Genomic DNA, 23,988 nt, shown 5'->3' on the forward strand with positions numbered 1-23,988 from the left:
AGAAAAGCTGTGATCTGTTTACATTACAAGTGTAAGACTGTGAACAACTGCAAGCATGAATATGAATAATATAAAAATCTGAAATTTAAACCCCAGTTGACTCTAAATGCTCATTTTTTTCAAAGCATTATTATGATTACAGTTTTTTACAGACGCTAGGACACATTTCTCAATACTTAGGTCACGTTTGCAAAACTCCTAACACAGTGAGCACAACAGAAGTCTATGTGGGCTAAACTGAGGATCAGTTATCATTGTTTTGGCACAAAATGCATTCAATGACTACATCTCTCAAATTTCATGAATTATCTTCTCACTCAGACACAACACCTGCCAAAAATCTTTGTACGTACAGGACATTTTGCATGTGCTTACATACTGTTTTCAAAACTGTTAAACTTATGGCCAAAACAATAACACAATGCAAAACTTGAAAAGACAGCAAAATTCAACAACAATATTTTATTGAAACATATTTTAAATCTAAAAATGCAGTTTAACCAGCCACAGCTTATTCTCATTGTAGATGAACATCTACACAGGTGTTACTCCTTCAATTTTTCAACTCCTTCAATTCTGGCATGCCAGAAGATTCTTTCCTAGGTGTATTGCCCTAGATGATGTCATGGTCCGCGGCCCGGCGTCCGGGTGCTGCTGGGATGTCCACGCCCACGAGCGTGGCTGCTAACCCCACACCTGCATCCCATCCCAGGCGATCATCAGGTGGACTATTTAATCCTGCCCTACCTGCTGCTCCACGCCAGTCCGTAGTCGCCTCTCAGCGATCACAACTCGGCGTGTTTTTGTTTACGAGCCACCTGCCTGTCCACCTGTCCGCCTGAGATTTGGTTCACCATCAGCTTCGCCGTCTCGACCCCTTTTGGAGCTCCACCCCCCTCTGGTTCACTCGGCCCGGCTATCACCCCTCTCACAGCCCCGCTCTCGGCGTTCCCTGCGCGGTCCCTCGGTTTCTTCTGGTTCCATACGTTGTTTTTCAGGCTACCCTCACGGGACACCTTTAGTTGCAATAAATATTACTTTCTTTATTCGCTCCTACCCTAGTGTGTGTGTTCTGCTACTGGGTCCTGCCTGCGCTCGGAACTTCGGTTCATGACAGTACGGACTGGCCAGTATGGACCCAGCAGATCCACTCCGCTCCGCTATTACAGTTTTTGCCCGTTGCTTGAACACATTTGGCAAAACGTCGCTCATTGTGCCAAAACTCTAAACACAAGTAAACACGACACAACACTGGGAAATATACCATTCACATCTGCACCAAATTGAAACTCTACTCCCAAAACCTAAACTCTGCTGTCAAAACCTGACATTCCTTTGTCAAAATGTAACTCTGTTGACAAAATGACACATACTTGCATCATATGCAAACACTTACAGATCAGGGGGAACACACTAGTCTTCTTTATATAAAACACTGCAGTCCTTGATTTCCATTGTTTATTCAGAAGGCACATTTACAGGAGACACATTTCCAAACAACCAAAAACGCAAATAGACCTACTCAATATTGTACATCGCAGTACCATGAATTCAGATAAAGCAAAAAAAAAAAAAACCACAACACAATAATACTGCAATAGAAAAAACACTATACTGTAAACACAAAAAACCATGACAATTGTGCATAAGTGGGCTCATGGATCCCGCCGTCTGTTGGGGTCTGGCCACAGGACCTCATCAACATCGCAAGCAATGTCCTCTCCCGCTGGGCACCGGGGAAAATATCCTCTTTCATGTCGAAACCATCCATGGATTGCTGTCACCTGAATGTCGCCGCAGGCCTGTTCCATTGCCTGCAGAAGAGGCATGCGGGCATGTGGTTGGCGGTCATATACACGTCATCTCCAAGCCTAAAAAAACCCTCAATAGGGTTTAAAAATGGTGAGTAAGGGGGCAAGTATACCACTTCAAATTGATTGTGGTTGGAGAACCAGGCCTGGACCAGAGCAGCCCGATGGAAACTGACATGATCCCATATCACCACAAACCTGGGCTGATCTGGTCTGTTCTGTACAACTATATCATGGAGAGCATCTAGAAATGTGAGTATGTGTTGGCTATTGTATGGACCTAGTATTGCATGATGGTGCAGAAGCCCTCGAAGGCATATGGCGGCACATAATGTGATGTTTCCCCCGCGCTGCCCTGGGACGTGCACAATTGCCCTTTGGCCAATTACATTACGACCCCGTCGTCTTGTTTTGCTCAGGTCGAATCCAGCTTCATCAATGAAAATGTATTCATGAGGCTGTGCAGCTCCATCCATGGCCGAGATTCTCTGAAAAAAAGGGGAACATATCACTGTACTACAGTGCTACACATACGGCACCCTCACCCCATCACACAGGTACCTGTGTAGCTCTCAGAATAGATCCATGTGGTACTGATATGGTACATATTCAGCTGCTACTGGACTTCACCAATACTCTATTGTAAATGTAAGGGACAGTTACACGTACCCGTACATATTCAGCTCGAAGTCCTTTGACCCTGTCACTGTTCCTCTCGAATGGGACTCTGTAGAGCTGCTTCATGGTGATGCTGAGTTTACCCAAGATGCGTCTGATGGTGGTGATGCTCACATGGTTTATGTTGCTGAACACTCGCCTGTCTGCAAGTATTTTCCGTCGTAGCTGGTGGAGACAGATGGCATTGTCTGCCCTCACTAGGTCCACAACGGCAAGTTCCTGCTGTTGTGTGAACAGGCGTTGCCGTCCTCCCCCAGAAGGTCTTCGGGTCATTCTGGAGGAATACAACCACATATTGTCATCGGTTTGCTTATTTTTCTTACAGTACTTTACTGTATGTACTGTGTCATCCACTGTACAACACTGTACTTCAATATAAGGAATCAGCCACTTTGGCTGCAAAAGGAGCATTAGCACCCCGTACACTTGATATGGTAATGTGATATACTGTAGAACAGTGTTATAAAACCATCTGAGTAGAGCAGAAGGTATGGAGGTGAAGACATACCTGTTTTCTAGTCGGAATGTTCGTATTACAGATGCCACTGTGAAGCGGCTTAGATGTGGGTGGACTCTCTGCCCAGCTTCCCTCATAGTCAGGCCATGGTTGATGACATGGTCCACCAAAGTTGCTCTTATTTCATCAGAAATATGGGTCCGTTCATGGCCTCTTCGGCCTTCTCCTCCTCTTCCTCCTCCTCCTCTACCTCTTCCTCTTCCTCTTGCTCTCCCTCCATCCATGCTTGCAAAGTTCTTGAAATGGCTACGCTGAGGGCTTTTTGTAGTTGGCTAATTGGTGTTCGGTTTTGCAAGTACGTGCCTTCAGGTGTGTATTTGAGTGGTTGCAATTATCCGATGTGTTTTGTATTTTGGATACATGTGTTTTCCGAATGGCACCCTGAAATTTCATTTTGTGAGCGAAGTGTCTTATGTATGAAATAGAGTGTAGCATGCAGGACCATGTGTGTTGCATAAAGGGGTAGGTGTGTTGCATAAAGGAGTAGGAGTGTTGCATAATTGGTACTGGGGTGCAAAGCAGCGCTTTTGTTTAAGGTATGGGTACATGTGTTTGAGGTATGGTAACAAAAGCTTCACGTTGTGTTACTTTAGTCTGAGCATGGGTTTATAGTGTTCAAGCAACGGGCAAAAACTGTAATAAACAGGGCGCTATTCTCGGTCGCCACGATCAGCAGCTCCAGTCTCTCCAAGACCGTTGTCAAGAGCTCAGTGACACTCAGAATAAATTACAAACTAGGCCGTCCGACCCCGTGCACCGCGGCGTGTCACCTCCGCCGCTGGAACCCTTCCACGGGGAGCTGGACCTGTGTGGGGGGTTCCTTTTTCAGTGCTCCTTGTTTTTCAGTCGCACGCCTCACGCGTTCCCCACGGATGCTGCTAAGATCTCCCACTTCGTGGGATTGTTACGGGGGCGTGCTCTAGCATGGGCTGAAGCCTACTTAAATTCTCACCCCATTCGTGATTGCGATTACGATGAATTCCTGGAGGAGTTCCAGGCTACGTTTTCCCCTCCGGTATCGGAGGACGATGCCGCGCAGAAGTTGCTGGGGCTCCGTCAGGGGCGGCGCAGTATTGCGGAGTACCTAGTTGAATTCCGTACTCAAGCGGTCGCCGTGGGTTGGCCCGATTCGGCTCTTCGTGGGTTTTTTTTACGGTCATTAAATGACCAGATCAAGGACCAACTAGCTTTTCACGAGGAGACCAGATCCTTTGATGAATTGGCCTCCCTCTCCCGTAGGATTGACAGGCGCTTGCGGGAGAGGGATGCCGAGCGGCGGTCTAAGCCTATGGGCTCCGTATTGCGCCCCGGGATTCGCGTTTCTCCGCCCCCGCCCCCAGCTGCGTGTGCGCGCTCTCCGTCGCCGCCCCCGCCCGAACCCATGCAGATCGGACGCTCTCGGCTTTCTCCGGAGGAGAGGGAGCGCCGATTTCGGGCTGGAGAATGTCTGTACTGTGGGAGGCCCGGTCACCGCATCGCTGTTTGCCCGGTCCGCCCAAACGACCCGGCCCACCGGTGAGTCCGGGGATACGGGTGGGCAGCACTCTAAGCACTACTAGACCCCGATTGTTACTGTCCGTTACTATCGTGACTTCTAATCAGACTTTTACATGCCCCGCGTTAGTGGACTCCGGGGCGGAACAGAACCTTATGGATGAGAAGCTGGCTAAGAGGCTAGCTGTGTCTCTTACTCCACTCGAACCGCCCATCCCTGCGTCTACATTAAACAACCAAGTGTTTGCATACATAACTCACCAAACCGCGCCTGTACGGTTAATCACATCAGGTAACCACCAAGAGCAGCTGTCCTTTTTCACTTTTCCTGCTCCTGACACCCCGCTTATCCTAGGCTACCCCTGGTTACAGAGACATAACCCACACATAGATTGGGCCGGAAAAAGTATCGCGAGCTGGAGTGTGTTTTGTCTGGCGAACTGCCTGAGGTCAGCCGTTCCCTCCGCCTCAACGGAACGGAGGCCCGCCCCGCCACCCGCGCCGGACCTCTCTTCCGTGCCCCCCGACTATCACGATCTCCAGCAGGTGTTCAGTAAAGATGAGGCGCTCTCACTCCCGCCTCACCGTCCATATGACTGTGCTATCGATCTGCTCCCGGGTGCATCGCTGCCCTCTAGCAGATTATACAACCTGTCTCGCCCCGAAAGAGAAACCATGGAGAATTACATCCAGGAGTCGCTAACTGCAGGACGTATTAGGCCGTCATCCTCTCCCGTGGCTGCGGGTTTTTTCTTCGTGGGAAAGAAAGACGGGACGCTCCGCCCGTGCATCAATTACAGGGGGCTGAATGACGTCACCGTCAAAAACAAATATCCCCTCCCACTCATTAGTTCTATTTTTAACTCACTCCAGGGAGCTACGGTCTTCACCAAACTAGATCTGCGGAACGCCTACCACCTGGTACGGATACGTGAAGGCGACGAGTGGAAGACCGCCTTCAATACCCCACTAGGGCATTTTGAATATCTGGTGATGCCGTTCGGGTTAACGAACGCCCCGGCGGTTTTTCAAGCCCTAGTCAACGACGTGTTACGGGATTTCCTGAACGTGTTTGTTTTTGTTTACCTGGATGATATTTTGATTTTCTCCAAGACGCTCGAGGACCATCGCATCCATGTGAGGAGCGTGCTACAACGGCTGCTCGAAAATAGACTGTACGTAAAAGCGGAAAAGTGTGAGTTCCACGCCTCATCCATTTCCTTCTTGGGCTACATCCTCGCTGGTGGGCAGGTGAAGACCGACCCGGTGAAGATCAAAGCAATATTGGAATGGCCGGTTCCGGAGACACGAAAGAAGCTTCAGAGCTTCTTGGGGTTTGCGAATTTTTATCGCCGTTTCATTCGAAACTACAGCCAGGGGGCCGCGCCTCTCACCCAACTCACCTCACCCAAGGTGTCTTTCACATGGTCCCCTGAGGCCCACGCAGCCTTCGCTAAATTGAAGCGATTATTCACGTCCACACCCATTCTGACCCATCCTGACTCTTCTAAACAGTTTGTTGTTGAGGTCGACGCATCTGATGCGGGAGTCGGGGCGGTTCTTTCCCAGCGGTCTGGGCCCCTGAACAAACTCCGGCCGTGCGCCTTTTTCTCACGCCGACTCACCCCCGCGGAGAGGAATTACGACATCGGCGACAGGGAACTCCTAGCGGTAAAACTCGCATTGGAGGAATGGCGTCACTGGCTGGAGGGGACCGAACAGCCCTTCGTTATATGGACGGATCATAAAAATCTACTGTACCTTAGAACCGCCAAGAGGTTAAATCCCCGTCAAGCTCGCTGGTCCCTATTCTTCGCCCGCTTCAACTTCACACTCTCCTATCGTCCCGGGTCACGAAACATCAAACCCGATGCGCTCTCCCGTCTGTATTCCCCCGACAGCGAGGCGCCCCCCCCCCCGCCACCATCCTGCCTGCCTCCTGCGTGGTGGGTGCTCTCACCTGGGAGATTGAGGAGACCATTCGCCAAGCGCTCCCGGGGGACCCTGACCCAGGGACTGGACCGCCAGGACGGCGCTTCGTTCCCGCCGCCGCCCGGGGAGCAGTCATCCACTGGATCCACACAGCACGATTCGCGTGCCACCCGGGCGTGAGCAGAACGGCGCGCCTCCTCAGCAGACACTTCTGGTGGAAATCGCTACTACGGGACGTGAGGGACTACGTGTCTGCCTGTGCCATCTGCGCTCGTAAAAAATCATCCACGAAACATCCCATGGGCCAGCTCCACCCACTCACTACTCCCCACTGGCCCTGGTCTCACATCTCGCTCGACTTTGTTACCGGTCTCCCCACCTCTTCTGGAAAATGTGTCATCCTCACCGTTGTGGATCGGTTTTCTAAGGCCGCCCACTTCGTCCCGCTAGCCAAGCTGCCCTCGGCTGCTGAGACTGCCCAAGCGTTAGTCACGGAAGTCTTCAGGCTCCACGGAATTCCCCTGGACATTGTCTCCGATCGCGGTCCCCAGTTCACCTCACAAGTGTGGAGGACCTTCTGCTCCGTTCTCGGCGCCAAGGTCAGTTTGAGTTCCGGTTTCCACCCGCAATCCAATGGGCAAACTGAACGCCTTAATCAGGAGCTGGAGACTATGCTGAGGTGCGTAGCCAGTCAAAACCCCTCCTCCTGGGTTACTTACCTGCCCTGGGTGGAGTACGCCCACAATACTCACACCTCGTCCTCCACCGGCTTGTCTCCTTTCGAAGCGTCCCTCGGGTATCAGCCTCCGCTCTTCCCGGAAGAGGACCTGTCCCTCTCCGTCCCGTCGGCCCCTCATCACCTCCGGCGCTGCCAACATGTGTGGCACTGCGCTCGCCGCGCCCTCCTGTGCGCAAAGGAACGACAGGCGCACTACGCCGATCGTAGCCGCGCCCCAGCCCCTGACTACCAGCCGGGACAGAAGGTTTGGTTGGCTGCTGGGAACATCCCGCTCCGGGGCACGTCCCGCAAACTGGCTCCCCGTTTCATCGGGCCGTACGAAGTGGACCGAGTCATCAACCCGGTGGCGGTCAGGCTCCGGCTTCCGGCCTCTCGGCGTGTGCATCCCACGTTCCATGTATCTCAACTTAAGCCGGTCCGCCTCAGCCCCCTGTGCCCTCCTTCCGAGCCCCCTCCTCCCGCCCGGCTCGTCGGCGGCCATCCGGCCTATGTGGTCTGGCGGATCCTGGATGCGCGCCGGCGCGGGCGCGGCTGGCAATATCTTGTGGATTGGGAGGGGTACGGCCCCGAGGACCGCCTCTGGGTCCCGCGCTCCTTCATTCTGGACCCTCGTCTCATCTCTGCTTTCCGTGCTTCTCTCCGCAGGCGGGGTCCCGGCCGGTCGCCTGGGGGCGACCCTTGAGGGGGGGGTACTGTCATGGTCCGCGGCCCGGCGTCCGGGGTGCTGCTGGGATGTCCACGCCCACGAGCGTGGCTGCTAACCCCACACCTGCATCCCATCCCAGGCGATCATCAGGTGGACTATTTAATCCTGCCCTACCTGCTGCTTCACGCCAGTCCGTAGTCGCCTCTCAGCGATCACAACTCGGCGTGTTTTTGTTTACGAGCCACCTGCCTGTCCACCTGTCCGCCTGAGACTTGGTTCACCATCAGCTTCGCCGTCTCGACCCCTTTTGGAGCTCCACCCCCCTCTGGTTCACTCGGCCCGGCTATCACCCCTCTCACAGCCCCGCTCTCGGCGTTCCCTGCGCGGTCCCTCGGTTTCTTCTGGTTCCATACGTTGTTTTTCAGGCTACCCTCACGGGACACCTTTAGTTGCAATAAATATTACTTTCTTTATTCGCTCCTACCCTAGTGTGTGTGTTCTGCTACTGGGTCCTGCCTGCGCTCGGAACTTCGGTTCATGACAGATGACATAAGATGTGATGTGGATGAGAACCTGTGGCCAAATGGAGAAGACCGAGTAGATTAGCATTACTATTGTATGTGTATCAGTGGATGGTGTGTATACAAATTCTTGTATTTTGGGATTACTTAGTGCAAAAAAATAAAAAAATACATAAACAAATATTAACGAATTCTGCATGATGTCTGATTCATTCCAGTAACATATATTGAAATTATAAACAGAGATGTGTCCTTGTTTTACACAAGAAAACACTGTGTAATGCTACATGTTGTTAGTGTTTTTTAGGTCATTGTTTTGTGGGTGACAAAGTGTGTTTGTCGGCTGTCAACCTTTGCTAGTGTTCTGGAAGAATGAGGTTATTTGAGACCTGAATGAAGTGTTTTGGTAGTTGTAGTGCATTTTGAATGTGAAATGAACTGCTTTGCCAAGCTGACGGTCAGTTAGGAGGATTGTGTGAAGAGTTTTGCAAAAGTGACCTAAGTATTGAGAAATGTGTCCTAGCGTCTGTAAAAAACTGTAATGCTTTTAGGAATCTAATAGAATATCCTTATTTCATTATTTAATGTCTCTCTTTGTATTTTTAATCATCCTTTTATACATTTTGAATTATTTTATGAAGATTTCAATTTTTTATTTTCATTTTTGGTTTATATATTTTAATTTTTAAAAATGTATCGATACAGTAATGTTGTTTTAATTGAATGCATTTATTAATTTATTTATTATGTAGTTATACTCATACATGGTAACCACAAGGACTCAGAAGATAAATCTTAGAGCTCATGAGATCATTACCAAAAAAAGAGCTCTACTAAAACAAAACAAAAACAAAAAAAACAACTGGTTTGTCTGGATATTTCTTTCTTTGTTCTGTTCTGCAACTTGTTTGTGTTGCCAACAGCTGGAAAAATCAGTCACTGCAGGTTTTATGGTGACTTGATTTTCTCTTTTTCAGCTGCTGGAGTATCTTTGAGTGGCTTAGTATAATTCAGAGTTTATATATAATATAATTCATTATTCATATTTCTCATCTTCTGTCTGCACCAACCCATTTTATCTTCTCCTTCTCAAGACAGCTTTCTTGTGATTGGGTTGGCTTCTATGCTCACACTAGACATGTAATTATATGGCCTTAGATGGTCATAGAAAGATATTTGCCTTCATAGACTCGTACAGAAACAAGGAGCAGAGAAGGCTTCCTGGAACTGAGCATTTAGAGCTGTTTGCAGTTTATGGCTCATGGTAGTAACAGCTCATATATGTGACAATAAATCTGTAAAAGCATACCAATGGGCCGTGTAATACTTGTAAATAAAGACTGTGAATGACGGGTTATACACTGAGATAAATGAAAATGAGTCACTGGTAAAGGACTCATCACTTCCTTTTGTTCCACAGGAGATCCGTCTGGAGCCCGTTGAAGAAGAGGTCTTGGAGAGCAAATCGGTTTGTTTTTCCTTACTTATCTACTGTTCACCTGTTTTTCCACAGTGACCACTTCACTGCTCTCACATGGAGGCCAGTCAGTGTTGTCATAGCAACAGCAGAGTTTAAAGTTGCTCTGTCTGTCTTTATCCTCCATCTGTTTGTTTAGGGCTCAATATTCAGTTAGAGTAGGGAGCAGACATTAAGGTGCGAGGACGTGTGAGCTAGGGAGTCGACAGTGCCTCTGTGTTCTTGTACTGTTTCTGCAAAAACCCATAGCTTAGAATACTGGCCATGTGAATAATACAGGACCAGCAGTAGGAAAAAATATGAACAATACATCATCACTTATTTTTATGCTGGAGCCAAACTCTGATGTTTTGCCTGCATCAAAAAGCGCAGTCTAGATGTGGAAAAGTGTATCCTCTTTCTCTTAACCAGGTCTAAAAATCTCTAAAAACAGAAGTTTTGGCATTTTGCTGTATGCAGGTGTGATGACACAATGTCAAGGAGCAAAGACATCAGCAATGATCGTAGAGAAGCAACTGTTGCTTCCCATCAATCTGGAAAAAGACATTTCCAAACTATTTATTTTACAGTAAGAAAGAAGAGAAAATCATTCAAAGACAGCTCTTCCTGGGAGTGGAAGTCCCAACAAATTCAGCCCAAGGTCCAAACCACTGAATCCTCAGAGAAACTACCAAAACCCAAGTGCTACGGCTCAGACCTGCAAGCCTCAGTTAGCATGTTATATGTAAAAGTTCATGACAGTACGATTAGAAAAAGACTGAACAAGGATTCGGATATTTTCCTGGAGAAAGGTTCTTCTCTCTAAAAAGAACATGGCAGTACAGATTAGATTTGCAGAGTTTCTCCTGAACAAACCACAAACCTCCTGTAACAATGGCCTTTGGACTGGCGAGACCAAACTTTGGATAAAACCAAACACACCATATTAGCACAACACCTCATCCTGTCAAGCATGGTGGTAGAGAGGTGATAACTTTGATGACAGCCACAGGACCTGGGCACCTTGCAGTCACTGAATCAACCATGAACTCCTCTGTATACCAAAGTATCCTAGAGACAAATATGAGCAGCAGCAAATTGACAACAGAAAGACTGAAAAAGGAAAGAATCAAGGTGTTGCAATGATCCAGTCAAAGTCCAGACCTCAACCTGGTTAAAATCCTGTGGTGGAACTTGAGGAGAGCCATGCATAAACAAATGGGTAGAAACCTCAATAAACTGAACCAGCATCGTTAAGAAGTGAGGCTTGGATTAGCTTTTGCTAAATAAATAATGTCATGCTGCAATATGTCTTAATGTCACGTGCTGTTGTTCACCTGACGTTATATTACATAATTTTAGAACCATTTTGTATTATGTCTTGATTCGTTAAAGCTTTGAGCTGGTTGAAGGTGTACTTTCTTCTTCACGTGACTGCATTAGGGTCATTACTCCTCGTGCTTGCAGATAAACGAGGGTGAGTAAAACTTAAAAATCTTGGACTAAAGTAGAAAAAAGTCCCAGAAGGAAAATGGCAGTCAGGCACAACAATGTCATTTAGGTTGATTAAAAGTGATATACACACACTTCCTCCTTCACAGATATTTTGATGTATCATAGATGATTGTCTTCATCGCATCACATACCCACTGTACTGTGATTACTTTTTGATTCCCACCATTGCAGGAGGACATGCATTTCTTTTTACCCAAAGTGTAAAACTTCTACTGACAAACAAAATGTTTTCCAGGTTTGTATTTGTGTCGCTGAATGTGCCGGTTTGTGTGTGTGTGTGTGTGTGTGTGTGTGTGTGTGTGTGTGTGTGTGTGTGTGTGTGTGTGTGTGTGTGTGTGTGTGTGTGTGTGTGTGTGTGTGTGTGTGTGTCCACATGCCAAAGGAAACAGTAACTGCTCTTGCAGTCTGAGCTGCCTGGCACTCATTTCATGGCTGAAATGATGACTCACTGACTATCACATCAACACCAGCACTAACAGGATTTCTCTTTAGTTTCTTCCATCATGAAAATCTCAGCAGCATAGCCAACATCTAATATTTTATATTTTTCATGCATTAGTTTCAAAGTTTTAATGCAAAAGCAATTTCAATCATTATTTTGGGAAATAGCTATTTTATATTTTAACACCTTACTGCCACTTAACCCTTGTAAATATAAAACAGATACATTTATCTTGTCTAATGGCTGAGAGAAGCACATGAAACATGTTTAACATGAGAACCCCTCATTGCATGTAGGGTTTTTTAGACATCTCTGGAGGTCCGTGATGTGACACATTCACGTATGTCAAATATGAAATTGTGGGAAAAAAAAAACAACAATCTCACGTTAGTTAAGATGAAGGTTTCTGACAGATAAGGGCCAAATCAAGTCCTGCAGCTAAATTATTTGCTATCCTGAGCTATCTGCAAAGGACAGTGTTAATGAGTGAGAACTCAAAACTGTAAGTGACATGAAACCACTAAAATCTTTGTGTCATATTGATAATTTCAGTGGATAGCTCAACTAAAGTTTCTGTACCTTAGATGCTTCTTACACTTCTAATAGTTCTTGCAAGCTGTTTTTATACAGCACTGTGCAAACGTCTTTAGCTACCCCTCTCTGACTGCTTTTAGTTCTGTTCTCTGTCAGGATGATCCCACACTGCTTCAATAATAACGAGGTCCAGGCTCAATCCATCGCTAATAGTGTTATAGTATGTTTTTGTGTATCAACTTTTCTCCCTGTTTCTGTTCTTTTAGAATGGCCCCTTCTGATAATGGTCAGGCACAAGGAATGAACTGATTAAAGTTATTGAAAAGGCTCTCACACAAAAAAACGCTTTTAAAGACCTTCTGAAAGTCTGGATCATTGTTTGTTAAGACCACTTTTGGAAATTTACAAAAAGTCTGGCTCATTTGAAGATAAATATAAAAAATAAGAGGTTGTTTGAGATTTTTGTACAGTACTATATGTGCCCAAACAAGAAGAAAGTGGGATTTAAATAGTTTGTTTCAGAGAGAAGACGCCTAAGGAGCATCAGTGAGGCTATTTTATAACACAATATGTGTGCGTTATGTTTATGGAATGATTTGTGTTTGTATCCTACTGCAGAGGCAGCTCCAAATGAAGGTATGCATATGAATGTTTCATGCTACTGTCATTCTCATTACTAATTTGATGCAGACATCTCTTTGTGTGTGAATTAATCAATATGTAATTTTGTTTAATTTGCTGTGTGTCACTGGGAATAAATGGGTTGCTGAGTAATCCAATAATGACCCACAACACAAGACTGATGTGTGTTTGTGTGCGTTAACATGCCTGAGTGGATGCGTCCCTGAGTGTGTGCATGCGTGCGAGGGTGACTTTCTCCCAAATTAGCCACTGAGAGAGCGAAAGTGTGCGCATTTCATCAGACACACCCATACACATATATACACACACCCGCAGTCGTGTTTCAGTCATTTCAAAAGACATTATATTGACTTACCTTCATTTCCTAGAGTCTCACCCTCATTAACACACACTGCCTGCTTTATAGCCAACAGGGAGACCATTCACTTCCTGTTCTAATCATCTGCTCTGCTGCTGTTAACAATTCCTCATTGTCATGTACTGGGCTTTACGGCTTTACGCCACTAGGACCTGCTTTGCGGCAGGGGGCTGTCTATATCCAGTTCTATGTCTTAGCTGTCACACACGTTGTTGTGCTGTTATAACCCATGCTGGATACACGTTCAATAAAGCAGCGTTACAAGAAGCTACCGAGTGGTCATTCTACATGGTGTCAGAAGTGGCCCGGACCATCGCCGAATAACGCCATAGGGGAGAAAACAGCAGAATGGCTAAGTTTAATCCCCCGACGGGCTTCCCCTTCGATAAGCCGACGGAATGGCCCGATTGGAAACAGCGTTTCGAGCGCTACCGGATCGCAACGAAACTCCACAAAGACGAAGGACAGGTACAGGTGAGCTGCCTAATCTACGCAATGGGAAATGAAGCAGAGAACATTTACAAGTCACTCACCTTCGCCGCCGATGAGAGTCGTGACGACTTCGCCGTCGTAATGAGGAAGTTCGACGAGTATTTTTTTCCCGCAGCGGAACACTATACATGAAAGAGCATGTTTTCACCAGCGAGTCCAGCGGCCAGGCGAAACGGCGGAGAGTTTTATCTGAGCCCTGTATGACCTCTCAGAGCACTGTGAGTTTGGTGCATGTAAAGAGGAAAATATCCGCGATCGTATTGTGGTCGGGATACGCGACAAGGACCTCTCCCGCAGGCTACAGCTGATGAAGGACCTCACATTGGCACAAACGACCCAGATCGTCAGACAGTCAGAGGAGGTCGCAGCGCAGGTCAGCTTGCAGGGAGATGCGGGAGGCTCAGTACAGGAGGTACGGGATAAACGGAAAAGCATGGACTGGAAATCACAACAACAGCGAGGTAGGATACCCGCGAAAACAAAATGGGCGGGGCGTGACAAAAAATGTGGTAAATGTGGGAAGACACAGCATGCCAGGGATGAAAGGTGCCCGGCAGCAAAATCTGTTTGCCATGGATGCCAAAAAATTGGACACTGGGCCAGGGTGTGCCGTAACACCAGATCAGTGAATGAGGTTACAGAGACAGAGAAAAGAGAGCAGGCCTCATATTTTCTAGGCTCAGTGTGTAATGCAAACGGAAATAATGAAGCATGGACTGTGCAGCTACTGCTAGACTCTGCCCCAATAGAATTTAAGATTGACACAGGAGCAGATGTCACTATCATAAATGAGGACACGTTGCACACTCTTGCTCATAAGAGAACGCTAGAGCCTTCAGATCGCCCTCTAGATAGCCCCGGAGGAGAGCTGTTATGTCTCGGCTACTTAAAAGCCACAATAAGTTATAAAGGCAAAGACTACCTGTCCAAGGTGTATGTGGTTCGTGGACACAGAGTCAGCAACCTTCTCAGCCGCTCCTTGTCAGTGCAGATGAACCTGGTGAGAAGAATTGATGAAGCAACGATCACACCCACCAGGAACCAACCACTTTACGGTGAACACGGAACACTAAAAACTGAGCCAGTCAAAATTCAGTTAAGGGATGATGCTGTGCCATACGCGGTGCATACGGCACGCCGTGTGCCTTTCCCCATGCTGCAGAAAGTGAAGGAGGAACTACAAAGAATGGAGAACCATGGTGTCATTGAGAGGGTGACCCAACCTACCGAATGGTGTGCCCCAATGGTGCCTGTCTTGAAGAAGACCACAGCAAAGGCCAGGATCTGCGTTGATCTGACAAAACTGAATAAGTCTGTCAAAAGAGAGCGCTATATCTTGCCTACCCCTGAGGAAACGATGTCCAGGTTGAGTGGGGCAACGGTCTTCTCCTCACTGGATGCAGCCAGTGGATTTTGGCAGATCCCATTGCATCACGAGAGTTGCAAACTAACGACATTCATCACGCCATTTGGCAGGTATTGCTTTAAGAGGCTGCCCTTTGGGATAACGAGTGCACCAGAGATCTTTCAGCGAAAGATGTTGGAGACCTTAGAGGGGCTCGAAGGTGTGGAGGTCTTTATGGATGACATCCTGGTCTATGGAGCCACCATGGAACAACACGACACCCGACTTGAGAAGGTGCTGCAGCGCATTGAGCTAGCAGGATTGAAGCTCAACCGAGAGAAGTGCTCCTTCAGACAGAGCCAGCTTCGCTTCCTAGGGCACCTGATCGACCATTCTGGGGTCAGGCCAGACCCTGAGAAAGCGAGCGCCATTCTTCAGCTGCCGTCACCAGAAAATGTGCAAGAGCTTAAACGGATCCTAGGAATGGTTAATTACCTGGGCAGATATATTCCTGCTCTTGCCACAATATGCCAGCCACTGTACGAGTTGCTTAAAAGCAAAAACAGTTGGACCTGGGATCACCCACAGCAGGCAGCCTTCGAGAACATAAAGAGAGCGCTTACATCAGCACCTGTTCTCGCCTTCTATGATGTCAACAGACTCACAGCCGTATCTGCCGACGCCAGTAGCTACGGGCTTGGGGCTGTGCTGCTTCAGCGTCATGGCACAGAGTGGAAACCTGTTGCCTACTGCTCTAGACGCCTCACAGAGGCTGAAACACGCTACGCACAAATCGAAAAGGAGTGTTTGGCAAGTGTTTGGGCCTGCGAGAAGTTTGATAAGTATCTATGTGGCTTAGATCGCTTCAGGCTTGAGACCGACCATAGACCTTTGGTACCCCTGTTCAATAGCCGGGACCTTGACAATGTTCCATTGAGGTGTCAACGCCTCCTGATGAGGCTCATGAGGTACAAGCCGGAGGCCGTCTATGTCCCTGGCAAAACGCTTGTCATCGCCGACACGTTGTCACGGAGTCCACAGACTCGGGCTGAGGATGACACTAGCACTCACAGTGAAGTGGACTGCTACATAGCCACCGTGTTACAGGGCATTCCAGCGTCCCCAAGCCGAATGGAAAGCATTAAAGCAGCCACTGCAACGGACGTTGAACTACAGACCGTCATTACGTACATTCGCAGGGGTTGGCCTGCACACGGAGCTAGTGTGCCATTGAACATTAAAGCGTACATGAAAGTGAAAAACGAGCTATCAGAGACTGACGGCCTGGTTATACGAGGCTGCAGAATCGTCATTCCAAAGTCGCAGAGAACAGCCATTCTACACAAACTACATGAAGGGCACCAAGGCCTCACCAAGTGCAGGGATAGGGCTAATTCATCTGTGTGGTGGCCGGGGCTCTCCACTGAGTTAAAGAATGTAGTGCTGCAGTGCCACACATGTCTGGCCCAGAGGCCAACGCAGACAAAGGAGCCGCTCATCTCCACACCTTTGCCAGATCGTCCATGGCAAAGGATAGCCCTGGATCTCTGTGAACACAACCGGAATAATTATCTCGTTGTGTCGGATTACTACTCACGTTTTCTGGAAATACTTCACCTATCATCCACGACCAGCGGCCAAGTTGTTCAGAAACTGAAGTCGACCTTTGCTAGGTTTGGGATCCCTGACGTGGTGGTGAGTGACAATGGCCCTCAGTTTTCCAGCTCTGAGTTCCAGGCCTTCGCGAGAGAGATGGATTTCGCCCACATAACGTCTAGTCCCCACCACCCACAGGGAAATGGTCACGCGGAGAGGGCAGTACAGACTGCAAAGAAAATCCTCCGGCACGACGACCCACTGATAGCGCTAATGTGCTTTAGGTCTACTCCCTGTGCCACTACAGGCTTCAGCCCAGCGGAACTTCTTATGGGGAGGAGGATCAGGACAACCCTGCCTACCTTGGAGAAGAATCTTCAACCTAAATGGCCAAACAAAAGAGAAGTTAAACGAAGGGATACTGGTCAGAAGGCCGAGCAGGCGTTCTACTTCGACCGCCGCCATGGTGCTAAGCCCCTACCTCCACTTCATCCAGGGGATGCTGTCCTAACTAAGCTGGACCAGGAGAAGGCTTGGGCAACACCGGCCATCATCTCCAAGGAGAGCGTCACTCCGAGGTCCTATCTCGTTGCCACACCCCAAGGTGCGTTGCTGCGACGGAACCGCCGCCATCTCTGCCTCGAACCGTCTCCACGGGCTATGCCACAACCCCTTCCAACACCCACTGTGGACGCTGAGGAGCCGCCACCTCAGTGCGCTGGTGCGTCCACTCCAGAGACCCCACATTTGGCCCCCAGTCTTGCCCCAACGCTCGCACCCACTCACGCTGACGTACCGACTCTGCTACGCACGAGGTGCGGCCGGGTACGCAAGCCAGTCAGCAGGCTGGATCTATAGACATTGGGGTGATGGGACAGAAGGAAGGACTGGGGAGTGGGAATGTTGTATTGTTGCTGTTTTGCACTTATGTTTTCAGCTGCAACCAATACTGCTGTTACCTGGTTGAGTTAATTACCTTAAAGGTTTGCCATGTTTCATGAGTCCTGTTTTGTGGACACTGCCCTTCAGGCTGACAGTACGCCATTTGTGCTCGACCCTAAGAGAACCGCCCAGAGGCTATTATAGTGTCGCATGTTATCATTGTGTCATTGCTGTTCTATTTGGGGTTTGTTATTGGACATAACATGAAAAGGGGGGAGATGTCATGTACTGGGCTTTACGGCTTTACGCCACTAGGACCTGCTTTGCGGCAGGGGGCTGTCTATATCCAGTTCTATGTCTTAGCTGTCACACACGTTGTTGTGCTGTTATAACCCATGCTGGATACACGTTCAATAAAGCAGCGTTACAAGAAGCTACCGAGTGGTCATTCTACACTCATCAGCCACAGGAAATGATTAGCAGGTTTTCTACAGTCATGGGTACACCAGCTTCCCCCCCCCCCCCTGCTGTTCACACCTTTGAACAAGATGTCTGTACATGCTTCCTCTAAATGTGTATTCGGGGTCATATTCTGGTCTCTGAGCAAATGTGTTGGCACATTTATTCAGAAGCTGATGCCAAGACATTATGAGACATGATCATTTTTCATTTTACACCTCTGCGTGAGTCACAATGCACTGAGCAAATTCAAAATCCTGCCAGATTTCCAAACACCTCAGCTCAAACGGCCTCTCAACATACGAGAAGCAGCCTCTGTCTGTCTGACGTCTGTGCGCCTTTAAATGTTGTGTTTGCGTCTTGTCTCTGCAGCACATCCTAATAGTTCAGAGGCAGCTCTCGGTGCTGGAAGAAGAGCTGGAGGAGTTTCGCTTGGCTCTCAGACAGTACATGGAGTGCGCCTGTGCCCAGACTGGATGTTTGCAGTCAGTTTATATTCTCTTTGTTCATTTGTGTCAGGGATTTACTGCTTTTATTTTTATCCTTTCTATTTTTCACATTTTTGTAAAGGCTTGATTAAGACGGGCAGACAGACAGGTCTTGTGAAGCTGCCCTAACCTGAGACTAAAAATATTTCAGCTGCTTTTCTGGCATTAGAAACTATTTTTAACATATTGCTTGCATTTCTAATGAATTATGCAGCTTAAGGAACAGAAATCATAACGCATGTGTTTTAATAAGATTCCACTGAAATGCTGAATAAGCAAAACTAAACATCTTCTAGCAGTGAAGGAAACAAAGTCACACTCTGATATAAAGACAAGAGCCTCACCTTTGACCTTTTGATAATTATGTCAACTCGTGGACCAATTAGAAGAATGAAGGTGATCTTCAATTCCAATATACATTAAATGCCCACTTTATTAGGGACACATGTTCAACCGGTCCTTAATGCACTTCTGGACTGGTTTTCATGTAGCGCTTCTCTACTCAAGCAAATAAGGCGTTTTCTACAACATGTCCCATTCACCCATTCACACACACATTCCAACCCACTATCATGGCAAAGCATGTAATAGACAGCGTGTCCATTTCCCCCTTTGCTTCAAAGTGTGAAATGCACATGCATGAAGAAGTTGCAATAAGCTGCAGTACCAGCAGAGGGAGATAAATTATTTCAACCCAACATGAAAATAATCACAGGAAAGTGTTCAAACAGACACTGATATGTAAATACGTATTAGCCACCTAGCGTAAAATCTTTCTAGCATAAAAAGACCCTGGAATATACTGCCTCATACCTGCCTCAGTCACTTAATGACTTATTGGCCTTAAATGTATTATGTCCCTCTGATGGAACTGCAGAGGGAGATACTATTATTTATATTATTTCATTTTACACCACTGTTAATCCTTTTGTGGAGGACAGGAATGACACCTGTCCTCCACAAAAGCCTGAGCAGGCTTACTGCAACAAGCAAGAATAACTTGCGGCAACTTCTTCTAAACAGTAAAAATTAATGCTTACTTGCACAAATGAAAAACAGAAAGGTCAGATGTTTGTTTAAAGGAAGATTAGTTAGAGTTATGAAGAAGGCCGAAACATATTCTTTATATGTCGAACTGTATGATTTGAACCTTTAATTTAAAAAAGTAATTTATTAAATCACTAGAGAAATATGAACATTGCTAAACTATTAATAAGCTACTAGTTCACCACTCCCCAATACTACACAGCATCCTTTGTGGCCTATATCATATGTGTATTACAGTGTAGTAGTGAAATTTAAGCTTGACTAGTGACTTAAATCTATATCAAATTAAATACATATGGCTGGTTTGAGCCATTGTCCTCCTAATAGGAGTAAAGAATCAGTCTTCTGTTATAGCTCAGGACATTTTGTGAGTTCTACTGTTGTGTGCGATCACAACAAAGCAGATAAAATAACATTTGCATTTCTGCCTGCCAAAACCTCCCAAAAATCTGAAGCTCTGTCACCCGAGTCGCTCCGTGAGTAAATTCAGCAGGACAAAACAAATTGCTCTCACATACTGTCACTCTGGTTTTAGATTAATCCCAGCAGCCTAAAGGACAGCTTGACATTTATATGCTTTGTCATGATTGCTTCTCTAAATACTCAGTCATGTTTCAGGCTCACTTTTAAGTTAAACTGTGATTAATAAAACACTAGCCTGCTGCATGAAGCCTCAACATCAGGACGAAACCACACAGTGTTTTTGACAGACCCACAATACCCGCATGCTGTCAGAGTGTAGGACACAATTCGGGCAGAGAAGCTGTGTTGGGCGACATGATGCGGCACACTAATTAGTAACTGCATGACTTGTGCGCTCTCGTGTTTTGTATTTGGCAGCATCGCAGTTCAGCGGCTGGCAAATGAATCACGCTTCATTCTCTATGAATTCTGGGAGCACAACAATGTGTGGAAGAAGTAAGTGTTCGCCTGTCAGAATGTAGTTGTTACTTGAATGTATGTTTTAACATGGAATTTTTATACATATTGTTGTGTCACATCATGTATATTTATCAAAATGAATGATCCTACTTAATTTTCCCAGTTCTATATATAAAAAAAGACAGTCATTGACCCATCCCTTCCCAAACAAACAGCTTGCAATCAAGCATTCCCAGTGTCAAATCACATAGCTAAATGTAATATAAAAGCACAGCGTGGGAAAGCAAATGTATAACAAGATCATTTTGTTTGGTTAAAATCACAAATCAAAGACAAAACCGTTGTGAATAATGCAGACCTGCCAGCATTTCAGGACTTCAGGCTGCATTTCTGCCACAGTCTGAAGAACCGTGAAGGCAAATATTGAGGCGACAGCTGTTTTTCCTTAACTGCTCCACTGAAGTCCAGCTGTTGTCACAAATGCAAAAGACTGTATAAGAAAGATTAAACCAGATAAGCGAAGGAAAGCCACTGGCTGTAGCAACAACAAGCATGGAGGAGATTTAAATAAAGTAAAATCAAAACACCTAAAACACTGGATCTGAAGTGGAGCTTCTAGGGACTTGATATTTATGAGCTCGACCGAGTGGTTAACTTGATAAAATCATATATCATGAAAGTTGGGCATAGAATTCTGCCTTAGGAAGTGAGGCCAGAGCAGAAATGCCTGCATCAACTTGATTTATTTCTAATGACCACCAGGGGGCTTCGTCTATAGCGGTCTGATTATATAGAGGTTTCTTACATGTGCACATAGTTGTTCACATTATTGGACATTATACAACCAGATAGTAAAACACAAACCAGAAACAGATTGTTGTCCTTCAAACTAAAAGTTTTGTGTCATATTTTGAAAGGACAACTTTTACTTTTTAGGCAACAGTCCATTTCCAGTTTGTGTTGCACTTTTCACAGTTTCACTACCACCTGGAAACTGTTTCCAGACAAGCTGGTATGATTGCAGCAACCGGTGATTGCAGCAACTTGATAGTGACCAAAACAATCATAAACCAACGGGTGAAGGAATACACATTTCTCCCTAGCAACCAGTGGTTGCCAGGTCTCTAGGCGAGCGTGACTGATGCCTTATTCACTTGACCCAATCATGTAGTTTGTGGTTATGTATCCACAAAACTTCAATAGATGTCTGTAAGAAAATGAGCCCACTGCTCACTTGATTACCTCAGTAAACACTTTCCTAGTTTCTGATCTCAGTTGTTAGTTTCTCGGGTTTTTTTTATTGCAGATTGTTCAGCTAACTTATAACTTATAGACACATTTCCATTGCTGGAAAAACAATCCACTTTTATGGATTTTATGAATAAACCTTTATGACTGTTTATGTCCAAATTTTATTTTACCATGTTTGTTATATATAAATATATTTTTTTTAATGGTTTTTTATGCTATTGTTCACATGTTGTCTATGGATGTACTGCCATGAACACTTAGCCAATGAGAAGTGTTCAGCTCTGCAAGTCCTGCCCCTAAAGATCATAAACTTTCAGGAAGTAAATCAGGTTGAGCACATTTTAAGGAATTGTTGGTATGGCAGTTTTTTAGTTGCTTTTGTGTACATGTTTACATATTTCTGTTTTTGTTTAAAGAATTTTAATTTATTGACTTTTAATAGCAAATAATTTGGAAAACTAGTGTTACGCAAACAGCTGAACTCAAAATCAATATGAGAATTATTCATTTATTTACTAGAAAGAAATTATGTAGAAAACCTGCCATGACCCCGATTTGAACCGGGGTTGCTGCGGCCACAACGCAGAGTACTAACCACTATACGATCGCGGCTGCTCTGACCTGAAACCATCTTTGAGTTTTCTCTTTTCTGCTCTTCAGTCACCTACAGACCAACTACAGTAAAACCTTCCAGAGGGGGAACGTGGACTTCCTGGAAACTCCTGAGACCATTACCACCATGTTGGTTCCTGGTAAGAACATCCATAGCATCAACAGTGAACTGTGTGACATCAACAGGAAAAAGATTAAGACTGATTCAGGCAGCTTTTGCTGGGGCTGCCGTTAATCATAAAAAGAATCCTCTCCAGACAAACAATCGATTTTTTAAGATTCAAATCAGGGCTCTGCAGTGTTTGAAGTTATTCAAAGGTCATGCTGAGAGATCTCTGCTTTGAGATTTCACCCGACAAATGTGATTAAGCATCAGAGAAATGAGATTGGTTAAGAGCTTGACACTGGGAAATCAACAACGACTCAGTCTACTTGTCTGCACAGTTAACAGTGACTTTTCGGTTAAACGTGGCACAATTTGCTCTCCTGGAATAATTTAATTTTTAATATTTTAGCATGTGTTTTTTATGGTTATTTTGTGGGGGTTTTCTCTTCTCTTTTCTATTTCTACCTTTAAAAGTGTCACTTTCAGCATTGGGCCAGTTATTTTTGTTTTGTGTTTCCACTGCAGCCTCCTGGTGGGTCCTCAACAACAACTGAACGTGGACACACACTTCTCTTTACTGATGGGTGCAAACAAACAGCAACTGGCCAACACATCTGGAAGTCCACAGCAAGAGCACACACACACGCGCACACACACGCACACACACACACACACACACACGATGAACACATTTTGTGAAGTCATGGTGATTAGTATCTATTTTATGACCTCCATGTTCCTTCATAGTTTGGTGGTAGCTCAAATAGCTCACGCGTGTTTGTTTACGTTCCTCGGCCATCCTAAAAGCAACAATCTCAGTAGACAGTGATCAATCTGATTATCTCATCGCAGTGTTTGACATGACATCATCTATAGTCCAGAGTAGTTCATGAGACAGGTGTGTGTGTTTGTATAGGTTAATTCGTGAAGACCAGCGTGTAAAGTTTTTGTCCCCATTGTTGGTTTTAGGGTTCAGTTGATTTGGGGCTGGGAAGTCTGTTAAAGAATGTCCTCACAGATAGCCATACAAGTATATAGGTGTGTGTGTGTGTGTGTGTGTGTGTGTGTGTGTGTGTGTGTGTGTGTGTGTGCGTGTGTGTGCGTGAGACGAGTGTGTGACGTGTGTGTATGCATCTGTGTGAGTGACTGAGAGTGACTAGTTGATGAAATTGTATCAACTGTAGCAGCTCTGGAGAACTCATTAAACCATAATACTGTTGTTTCAGCATTTATTGAGTTAAAATGAGATAAAAGCATAAATAAAGATGATATTATTGTGTATTTGTGGGCTTCTTTTTCTCATTCTGTGAGTGGAAATGATTTCATCTCTCTCTTGGTGTTTTTTTCACATTTGTCTCTCGTCACAATATCTTAAATATGACAAATCAGCCTTTTTCTTTGTTTATATTTTTATGATTATGATTATAAAAATATAATTATTTTTATGATTACGTAAAAGTGATATTTCATGCACAAGCGTTATTTATTAGCCTTATTTAATATCTACATTAATTTACTTAAAAATAAAACAGGGTCATGTGAA

The 23,988-nt window shown here is 45.9% G+C and overlaps 1 protein-coding gene across 2 annotated transcripts in view; it reads left to right on the plus strand.

Moving 5' to 3' along the window:
* The window catches only part of necab1 (N-terminal EF-hand calcium binding protein 1), a 55,611-nt gene extending 31,885 nt beyond the window's left edge, over positions 1-23,726 (plus strand). Inside the window, exons 9-14 of one of the 2 annotated variants that reach the window (XM_085445770.1) lie at positions 9,759-9,806; positions 12,904-12,921; positions 18,432-18,544; positions 20,435-20,512; positions 22,388-22,479; positions 22,971-23,726. In XM_085445770.1, the coding sequence (XP_085301896.1) occupies positions 9,759-9,806; positions 12,904-12,921; positions 18,432-18,544; positions 20,435-20,512; positions 22,388-22,479; positions 22,971-22,999 (378 nt within the window). In that variant the 3' untranslated portion in view covers positions 23,000-23,726. The remainder of the gene's footprint in view (positions 1-9,758; positions 9,807-12,903; positions 12,922-18,431; positions 18,545-20,434; positions 20,513-22,387; positions 22,480-22,970) is intronic. The other variant, XM_085445771.1, reaches the window with a different exon arrangement.
* The last annotated feature ends 262 nt before the right edge of the window (positions 23,727-23,988 follow it).

This window comes from Copadichromis virginalis, linkage group LG22 (assembly GCF_057382275.1).
Source record: "Copadichromis virginalis isolate Kocher_CV1m ecotype Utaka linkage group LG22, C_Virginalis_male_GT1.1, whole genome shotgun sequence".
Lineage (NCBI taxonomy): Eukaryota > Metazoa > Chordata > Actinopteri > Cichliformes > Cichlidae > Copadichromis > Copadichromis virginalis.